This window comes from Pan troglodytes, chromosome 19 (assembly GCF_028858775.2).
Source record: "Pan troglodytes isolate AG18354 chromosome 19, NHGRI_mPanTro3-v2.0_pri, whole genome shotgun sequence".
Lineage (NCBI taxonomy): Eukaryota > Metazoa > Chordata > Mammalia > Primates > Hominidae > Pan > Pan troglodytes.
This window is the reverse complement of record NC_072417.2, coordinates 82,237,278-82,248,413: the sequence shown is the minus strand read 5'-3', so window position 1 is coordinate 82,248,413 and position 11,136 is coordinate 82,237,278. Positions and strand designations below refer to the sequence as shown.

The following is an 11,136-nucleotide window of genomic DNA, read 5'->3' as shown; positions in this document are numbered from 1 at the left end:
AAAAATTTAAACATACAGACTTGAGCAAAGCTCAAAACAAAAAACTGACATACTGTTCTGATTTTCAAAATATTAAAAGCTAGTACAAACTTTATTCATATGTGATCAGTTGTTCCTATAACATCTCCTATTCTGTAGCAAACTCTTTGGGGTTTAACCTTTCTAACACTTCACCTACATTCTAGTATCATTCCTTTTTGATTCACTAATTCAAAAAAGACTGCCCAGTATTAAAATAATAAGCATGGCTAGGAATGATTATAAATTAGTATTAAAATAATCACTGTTAAAATCTGGTGCGTGTTATATTACATAACCTTCATTCTTTCCGGTAAAGATGTATTTATTGATGGATAAATGAGTGAGAACATGGAAAATTACCTGGAGCATGGAAAATTAATGGAAAATTACTCGAATGGAAAATGTCAGGTTTTGCAATTTTTTTTCTTTCATTAGGAAATTTCATTATGAATTCTCGTTTTGGTTTTAAAATACATTTTATATTGCTAATATATAATCCTTACACTGTGCTAATCTTGACATTTTTATATGTGTCCAGGGAATTGTACATGTATCTCAAATATTTCTTTTTTTTTAAAGGAACTTGGATTCAAATCACATCTTTTTGCTTTGAGTTAATTCTCATTGATCTGCAGAAATTCTAGTATTTTCAGTTTGTCTCTTAATTTTTTATTCTTAGAGTTGCTTGCTTATGCATGCCATATTTTCCTAAGCCTTGTGTGTGTTCCAAAATAAAACCACTTTTTTTTGAACCACTGGCCTCTGTGTGTATATATATTGGGTGGTATCTTACCCACCTTGCAGAGCTTTTTGTATCTCTTGTGCTGTGGTTCCTTCACTTATAATGTGTCTCTCTTCTCAGGGTACATAGCTGGTCTTGCAAGTTAGAGATAAGAGATCAGTTAAGGTACTAGGTTGGGAGTATAGTAGTGTCACCATTCTCTATGACACTGAGATTTAGTGCTGTGTCTGATCCACCCTGCCATACTATTCAGTTACTAGTAATGTTTTGCTTTGTTTGATTTAAATTTCTCTCTAAAGTCACATTTGTCCTTCCCTGAATCCTGATTTTTGTTATGATAGAGGAGAAACTGCATCTATTCGGCAGACATGTTGGTATAGATTTAAATCCCGACAGGATTTAAAATCTTACTCTTGGCTCCAGGTACTTTAGAGAATGTAGAGATGTGATTATGTGTTTGAATATTTTAAGGTAGTTAAGGCAATTGACATGTCTGCCCAGAGCCTACAAAAAATTCTCTAGGGAGTGATGTTACCACACCTATACCTTTCTGAACTTAGCAGGTTATCTTGTTACCTAAAATTGTCAGATAGATTTTTATTCTTATTATTTAACCAAATTTCATGTGTTACAGGTTAACTTTTCAATGTTAATAATAGTTGTAGCAGCAGCAGCAGTGGCGGCAGCAGCAGCGGTAGCTAAAATATGCGCAGTTACTATGTGTCAGGTTCTAAACTCTGTGTATATATTCAGTCATTTAATTCTCAGGATGATCACTCTACCTATAAGGCAGATATACTTATTTTACCCACTTTACAAAAGAGGGACCTTAAGGTCCAGAACATCAGGTAACTTGCTTGAAGGATGAATAGTTTAATGTTACAACTCAACTTTAAAACCAGGCTGACTGGCTTCAGAGCCAATGTACTTACTTGCGTATTCGCTAATGAAAATAAAATATTTCTCTAAAAATAGAATTATCTTCCCAGTGTTACTAAAAGCCTCGTTTAGACTCATTTTTTATTATTTGCTTATTTTCTAACACCAGACTCAGATATCAGTGATCTTATTAGCTTTTTCACAAGCCAGAACATAATGGTGACGATGATTAATGACAGTGACTATGTATCCGTGGCTCCCCATAGTGCGGCTTTAAATGTGATGCATTCAGAAAAGGTAAGATGAATGCAGTGAATGAATATCCATTTGGGAGTTATGCAAGATTAAAACGTTTCTTCTAAAATTAATTATTTGTTGATTTGACCTTATGAGTTAGAAATTAGATTTTACTTTTGGAAATAACTAGCTGTCTTTATTTATGATGTATTTCATTACTTCACAGATGACCAATATATAAAGTTACAGAAATTTAGTTTTTTAAAAAATTATATGCTTGTTTAAAATATTAAAATATCTGTACATTCCAAACCACATTGTCTTTATCTGTCATTGAGTATTATTTCTTTGAGTTGTTGAAGCAGTTTTTCTGTATGAGAATTAGCTTTGTTGGTGAGAAAAGCTTGGTACATATCAATAATATATCCACTTATATACAGTATGTAATAAGTGTCTTTTTTTAAATTGTAGGACTATGTTTTTGCAGCTGTTTTCAACAGTACTATGGTTTATTCTTTACCTATATTAGTGAATATCGTTAGTAACTACTATCTTTATCATTTAAATGTGACTGAAACCATCCAGATCTGGAGTACCCCATTCTTTCAAGTAAGCCAATGTATATACAGATAAATTTCCATATGCATGTCATATATATAATAACCATTAAAAACTAAGCAAAAATAACAAAATATGTAGAAATTTATCTTGTGAGATCTCTTGGACTTCTTAAAACTCAAGTGAGAAACGGTTTACATTAAGGTTTAGGATTCCCCAGTAGAAGTATGTTTCAGGGTAAAGGAGATTCTGTTTTGGTATTGATATTTGTATAAGGAATAAGTGTGTTCTATATTGATCATAGAATAAAATATAAGATAATTTTTAAATGAATATTTTTTACCTAAAATCCAGGTATTGGGTATTGAAAAAAACTTGAGAAGTCACCCAGGCAACCATTTTTCCTCTAGATAGAACTGTTGGATTGTACATATCAGAATCAAGATTACAGAAAAGTATCCAACATATTTTCTCTTAATCCTTTTGATTTTCATATGCTAAAAAATAAATGGACAAATATCTGTAACAATATTTTCTATCTTCTCTTTTCATACGTTTAAAAACAGCTTCATTGAAATATAATGCCCAATCAACCTGACCATTATTCAAAGTATACACTTCAGTGTCTTTTATTATGCTTATAGAATTGTGCAGTCATCACTACAGTCAGTTTTAAATATGCCATCACCCCCCTCCAAAAAAAATAACCCTTATTAGTAATCACTCATTTCCTCTCATACCCACTCCCAACCCCAGGCAACCACTAATGTACTTTCTGTTTCTATGGATTTCCTTATTTTAGACATTTTATATAAATGGAATCATACACTATGTAGTCTTTTTTGTCTGCTTTCTTGTACTTAGCATACTGCTTTGAAGATTCATCTGTTTTGTAACACGTATCAGTGCTTCATTTATTTTTACTACCAAATCATATTTCATTGTGTGGAATGTATGGAATGTTTATGTGAAATACCGCATTCTACTTATCTGTTCATCAGTTGATGGCATTTGGGTTATTTCCACCTTTTGGCTATTATGAGTAATGCTATGAATATTTGAGTAGAAGATTTTGTATGAGCATATGTTTTTATTTCTCTTGGATATATAACTAGGAGTGGAATTGCTAGATCATCTAGTAACTCTATGTTTAACACTTGAAGAACTGCCAAACTGCTTTCCAAAATGGTTGCATCATTTTCCATTTCCAGCAGCAGTGTCTGTGGAGAGGTATCTCATATTATGAAATATTTCAAACGTACAGAAAACGAACCACCTACTATCCAAATATTTCAAATGTTAATATTGCATAATATTTGTTTTTAATAAAACTTTTAAGACACAGGTGAAAACTCATGTTACCCCTCTCCAATCTTGTTTCCTTCTCTCCTCCGTAGGAGTAACCGCAATTCACAATTTCACAATTGGTAATTCCCATACGTGTTTTTTTGATGTTACTACATATGTCTGTATCCATAACTATTACACAAGATTTTACAACTTACAATTTTCAACAACACTGACATATAATCATACTATATTTCGAAAGAAATACATGGGAGTTTTTAAAGCTAACTATTCATATATAGTCGTATTAATATTTCAAATTTGTTTCTTCCTTCATTAGATTCTGTATGATTGGATCCAACTGTAGTCTCATTCATTTCCACTTCTTGCACTACTAGTCTACATATTTGTGGGTTCTTTCTGAGCCTCCACTGTCATATTACAAGAGTTTCAGACAAATTCTGCAATGTCATATGACCTGAACTTTGGAATTGACTTAATTGCTAAATAGGAAAACTCAGAAGGCTAGGTTTCAGCAAGACAGTGATGTACTCTGTCTCTATGTCATCCCATGGAGGGGTGTGCCAGTGCAAGGGTATCTGCTAGGCACTGTGGATTCTATTCCAGTGCAGAGTACCTTCTCTGTCCCACGGGTCCGTATTCTTATAGAACAAGGGGAGGAAACTGACCTTGGTGAGGGTGGCTGATAATATAGTATCCTTGGACTTGGGTAATCTGCATTTGAAGTGCTAGCTGTTTATTGATTGTCTGGGAAAGTTAGCTGACTGCACCTGGATCCCTGGGGAAGCTAACGACATTGGGGCCTGTGAGAGTTAATTCTTCTTCTGCTTGGGAGAAGAAGTTCTAGTTCCATAGGAAGCTGAGCTTGGGTACAGCTTTTCCCAATTAAAAAGACAATAAAGAGCAACAAATATCATTCTTAGATATTTATTATTATTGCATAGGACCACTATGGTGGACATACTAACTGCTTTTCAAATACATCATTCATTTTTATGAAATTGTGAAGTGTAATTTATATGTCTGATTATTCTGTGTTGTAGACAGGAAAATGAAAGTAAAATGATTTGCTTAGGATCAGATAGTTATTAATAAGTGGCAGAGTTGGTAATATTGTCCACAACTACCTGTTAATACATCTGCCACTCATTCTTTCATGTAGACTATGCCTGGGTTAGATATTCTAATACGTTCTTTCTGAGGTTTTGATTTTTTTTTGATATAAGGTATATCCTAAGATATATCTTAAGATATAAAATGATTCTCAGTTCCATTTGTTACTCTGTGGTTGTCTTTCAGGAAATTACTGATATAGTTTTTAAAATTGAGCTGTATTTTCAAGCAGCTTTGCTTGGAATCATTGTTACTGCAATGCCACCTTACTTTGCCATGGAAAATGCAGAGAATCATAAGGTAATGACTCAGTTAAAAATACATAATTTGCTAATAAGAAGTGTCGTATAAAAATAACCTATTTGCATGATTGCAAGGCTTAGTATAATTGTTATTTTAGAAATAAGTAAATGGAATATAAATACATTTATTATAGTTTCATATTGTAATAAGTGATAATTAATATTTATTATTTGAGACTTGCTACATGCTTTAAAAATTATATTCTCTAATTCTCACAACATTGTGAGGTCAGTTTTTTGTTACTGATTTCTTATAGATCAGGAAATCAAAGATGGGATTGTTCATATGACTTGCTCAGGTTGACTCAACTTGTTTAAATTGTGGATTTGGGAAGTGACTGTGATCTTTATGTTCTTAACTGGCAAACTAACATGCCCGTCCCTTTTATCCTTTAACGGAGGTATTAAGTAGTCAAGGTGCTAAATTCTTATTAATGGAAAAAAAAATAGATGAAAGTGATTGTCATCATTAGGGCCTTGGAGAAATTGCTAAGTATACAGAGGTTCTTTGGTATTCTTTCACTTTCTTTTTACGCCTTTCCCTTTTGTTTTCCTTCAGGCATATAGTGATCTTGTACAGTCTTTGGTTGTTCAAAGCCTCCCACTTTTTCACTCTGCTGAGATTATATGTTACTGCTCTAATAAAAATTCTGATCTTCTTCATGGATGATCTTAATTCAGTAAAAACAAATTTGTCTAAATTAATTTACAGACTGTGATGAATAATGAACTCATTATTTTAGTAAATTCTAAAAAAATAAATTCTAGGCCAGGCGTGGTGGCCTACGCCTGTAATCCCAGCACTTTGGGAGGCCGAGGTGGGCGGATCACCTGAGGTTGGGAGTTCGAGTCTAGCCTGACCAACATGGAGAAACCCCGTCTCTACTAAAAATAGAAAAAAAATTAGGGCGTGGTGGTGCATGCCTGTAATCCCAGCTACTCAGGAGGGTGAGGCAGGAGAATCACTTGAACCCGAGAGGCGGAGATTGCAGTGAGCCGAGATCATGCCATTGCACTCCAGCCTGGGCAACAAGAGCAAAAACTCCATCTCAAAAATAAATAAATAAATAAATAAATAAAATAAATAAATACATTCTAATAAAAATTTTATTTGTTTAGTATAACAGTAACACATATCTCTATTTTTAAAATAATACTCAATTTTTGTTAAATATACTCATTGTAGTAATGTATAAATTATAGAAAATTATAAGGAATATAGAAATCCATAACCCACTGCACAATAATAAAATTTACTGGACATTTGCATTTTCTTTCTTGTTTCAACTGAAACATTTTTTTCCAATATAAATTTTTTATTTTTTTATTTTTTTATTTTTATATATATATTTTTTTATTGTACTTTAAGTTTTAGGGTACATGTGCACACTGTGCAGGTTAGTTACATATGTATACATGTGCCATGCTGGTGCACTGCACCCACTAACTTATTTTTAATTAAAGTTTTTATTTTGAGATAGTTGTATATTGATGTTTATTTGTTAGAAATGACAGACAGATCCTGTGTACTCTTTACATTTTGTCCCAATAATAACACCTCGTAAAATTATAGTACAATGTAACAGGGTATTGGCATTGACACAGTCAAGATACAGAACATTTCTGTCACCAAAAAGATTCCCATTTTTTGCCCTTTCCTAGCCTCTCTGACCGGTGGCAACCACTACTCTGTTCTCTATTTCTGTAATTTTGATAGTTCAAAAATGTAAAATGGCATCACAATAAGTTTTCTTTTGGGATTGGCTTTTTTCAAATAGCATTTTTTTTTGAAGTTCATCCTATTTGTATTTATCAATAATCCATTCCTTTTCATTGCTGAGTAATATTCCATGGTATGGATACATCACACTTTCTCTAACCATTTGCCTGTTGAAGAACATTTGGATTGTTTTCCGTTTTTGGCTATTGTAAATAAAGTTGCTGTGGACATTTGCATACAGGTTTTGTGTAAACATCATTTTCATTTCTCTGAGATAAATGCCCAAGAGTGCAATTGCTGAATCATACATGTTAATTTTATAAGAAATTGCCAAACTATTTTCCAAGATGAGTGTTCCATTTTATATTATCCCTACCAGCAGTGTGTGAATGACAAAAGTTTGAATTATCCAAAATAATTGCATTTGCCTTAGCTTATGTTTTTATTCTTGTATTAGAATTTACATGTGTCTCATGTTCTCATAATTCATTGAACAGAAAACTTGCCAATTTTGTTCATTTCTCCTCTTCTTAACTAATCTTTATATTTCATGCTTCCTTTATCTCTGTGGACAGCTCTTTCATATAATACCTTCAGTTATTAGGAGTAGATATTTTTATAGATGACAAAAATCAACTAAATAAAATTGTTAGGTATTTGGATTTATGAAATATTTTAGAAATTTCAAATTAAATGAGAACATGAGATAGGAAAACTATGATCATTTGAGTTTACCATTAACAAACTTGTGACGTAAATAACACCTTAGGTTTATATACTATACCAGTGTACACAAAAGGCTTTGAACATTTCAAAAGCTTTCACTTAAGCTGAAAGCCTTATGTAAATCCAAAGGATACCTGGCAATTTATTAGTGTTTTTATTTATGAAAGGTTCATTTTTAAAACTGAGAATTCTTTTTCTGTGTAAACATGTCTTCCCATCTGTTTCCACAGTATTTCAAAAGTAGTAATGTTTTGGCTATTTATTATTTGTATAGCTGTAACCCCAACCGCCGTGACACCTTTTGCTTTATTTTAATCTCAGTTTCTTGGCAGCACTACTGTATTCTGATTCTTAAAAATTTTGTTGAAATTGTTACATCTCAGAAATAATGAGCCAAATTAAAGGCTAAATGGAATTGGTATTTAGTGTGAGGGGGACTTTTATTACCTATAAGCCTGGAATGTAACCTTTTTGGTTTTGCTGATGTAAAATTAAGAGATCTACAATAATTTACTAATTTATTTGTGTGTTTCTAAAGTGTCTAAAATTATAATAAATTGTTTTTCATTCTTTTTAGATCAAAGCTTATACTCAACTTAAACTTTCAGGTCTTTTGCCATCTGCATATTGGATTGGACAAGCTGTTGTTGATATCCCCTTATTTTTTATCATTCTTATTTTGATGCTAGGAAGCTTATTGGCATTTCATTATGGATTATATTTTTATACTGTAAAGTTCCTTGCTGTGGTAAGTTAACGTTAGTTGTACTCATGCTATTTATAGATAGAATGTTATTTAAAATCTGTTATAAACATGACAGTTGACTTATTGCATAATTTGGTTATTAATTTGTTAAAGAAAATAGAGCAAGTGTGTCTGGTATTTAATACATGTAATCATTTTATATGATAAGTGACTTTTAAAAACAATAACTTACCACCATTTTAAAATAATTTCTTGAAACTAAAGTGATCTTTCATGTAGACCACCTACTTGGGTGTAATCAGGAACGTTTTAATATATTCCTTCCTTAAAATGCCTTCCTTCGTTTTTCTTATGCCTGAAAATAATTTCACAAAGGATAAGCTCTTTTATTCCATAGTTTAAAATATAGCTTAACATTTCTCTCTCTCAATAATGGGCAGGCTGCGAGCCAGATGAAGAAAACAACTCCATTTACAATAGCCACAAAAAATTAAAATACCTAGGAATACATCTAACAAAGGAGATGAAAGATCTCTACAGGGAGAACTACAAAACATTGGTGAAGGAATTCAGAGATGATACAAGCAAATGGAAAAAAATTTCATGCTCATGGATTAGAAGACTCAATATATTAAAGTGGCCATACTGCCCAAAGCAATCTACAGATTCAACACTATTCCTATCAAACTACCAACATTATTCACAGAATTTTAAAAAGCTATTCTAAAATTCATATGGAACCCCCAAAGTACCCAGATGGCTAAAGGAATCCTACATAAGCTGGGCGCAGTGGCTCATGCCTATAATCCCAGCACTCTGGGAGACCGAGACAGGTGGATCATGAGGTCAAGATATCAAGACCATCCTGGTCAACATAGTGAAACACCATCTCTACTAGAAATACAAAAAAATAGCTGGACGTGGTGGCATGCGCCTGTAGTCCCAGCTACTCAGGAGGCTGAGGCAGGAGAATCGCTTGAACCGGGGAGGTGGAGGTTGTGTTGAGCCAAGATCGTGCTACTGCACTCCAGCCTGGGCAACAGAGAGAGACTTTTTATCAAAAAAAAAAAAAAATCCATGTAAAAAGAACAAAGCCAGAGGCATTTCATTACCTGACTTCAAACTATACTATAAAGGCTCCAGTGACCAAAACAGCATGGTATTGGTACAAAAACAGACATGTAGACCGATGAAACAGAATGGAGGACCCAGAAATAAAGCCACACATCTATAGCCATCTGATCTTCAACAAAGTTGACAAAAATAAGCAATAGGAAAGGACTCTGTGTTCAATAAATGGTGCTGGGATAGCTGGCTAGCCATATTCAGAAGAATGAAATTGGACCTCCACCTTTCACCATATGTAAAAAGTAACTCAAGATGGATTAAAGATTTAAGGGTAAGACATCAACTATAAGAATTCTACAAGAAAACATAGGAAATACCATTCTGGACCTTGGGAAAGAATTTATGGGTAAATAAGTCTTCAAAAGCCATTGCAACAGAAATAAAAATTGACAAGTGGCACCTAATTAAACTAAAGAGCTTCTGCACAGCATAAGAAACTATCAACAGAGTAAATGGACAACCTACAGAATGGGAGAAAATACAAACTATGCATCCAACAAAGGCCAAGTATCCAGAATCTATAAGGCACTTAAACAATTCAGCAATCAAAAAACAAAACTCCCATTAAAAAGTGGGCAAAAGATATGAACAGACACTTCTCAAAAGAAGACATGCAAGTGGACAACAAATGTATGAAAAAATGCTCTACATCACTAATCATCAGAGAAATGTAAATCAAAACCACAGTAAGATACCATCTCACGTCAGTTAGAATGGCTATGATTAAAAAGTCAAAACCAACAGATGCTGGCGAGGCTGCAGAGAAAATGAAATGCTTATATACTCTTATATACTCTTGGTGGAAATGTAAACTTCAGCAACCATGGAAAGCAGTTTGGAGAGTTCTCAAAAAACTTAAAACAGAACTACCTTTTAACTCAGAAACCCCATTACTGGGCATATATCCAAAAGAAAATAAATCATTCTACCAAAAAGACACATGAGTATGTTCATTGCAGCACTATTCACAATAGCAAAGACATGGAATCAACCTAGGAGCCCATTGACCAGTGATTGAATAAAGAAAGTGTGGTATATATACACCACGGAATACTGAGCAGCCATAAAAAAGAATGAAATTATGTCTGTTGCAGCAGCACAGGTGCAGTTGGAGGCCATTATTCTAAGTGAATTAACAAAGGAACAGAAAACCAACTATTGCATGTTCCCACTTATAAATGGGAGCTAAATTGGGTAAACATGGACATAAAAATGGCAACAGTAGACACTGGGCACTACTAGACGGGGGCAGGAGGAAGGGGAGCAAGGGTTGAAAAACTAACTGTTGGGTACTGTGTCCAGTACCTAGGTGACAGAATGAATTATACCCCAAACCTCAGCATCATGCAGTATACCCATGTAACACACCTGCACATGTATCCCCTGAATCTAAAGTAAAACTAGAAATTACTTAAAATAAAATATAGCTTAAAATATCAAAGAAGAGACTGATTTGCATTCATGTTCACATGTAAATGACTGACAGCAGGCCCTTTCATTGATTACTTTATTAGGAAAAAGGGAAAACAGAGTTACATGAGGTTGATGCTGAAAGTAAATTTACCGATTTTGTCAGAGATCATAATGACCTTATATATTAGTTTCTGCCATATAAAATAATAATGTTTTTCTTACACATTAAAAAATAAAGTGCTGTATATTAAAATAGTAGCTAATATTTGAGAGAGATAAAGTT

At 33.3% G+C, this 11,136-nt stretch overlaps 1 protein-coding gene across 3 annotated transcripts in view; it reads left to right on the top strand.

Moving 5' to 3' along the window:
- Positions 1-11,136, top strand: part of ABCA5 (ATP binding cassette subfamily A member 5) — an 80,763-nt gene that overhangs the window by 55,029 nt on the left and 14,598 nt on the right. For all 3 annotated transcript variants that reach the window (XM_001166579.8, XM_016932823.4, XM_054670637.1), the window contains 4 exons: positions 1,812-1,939; positions 2,351-2,488; positions 5,045-5,158; positions 8,184-8,354. In XM_001166579.8, the coding sequence (XP_001166579.4) occupies positions 1,812-1,939; positions 2,351-2,488; positions 5,045-5,158; positions 8,184-8,354 (551 nt within the window). The remainder of the gene's footprint in view (positions 1-1,811; positions 1,940-2,350; positions 2,489-5,044; positions 5,159-8,183; positions 8,355-11,136) is intronic.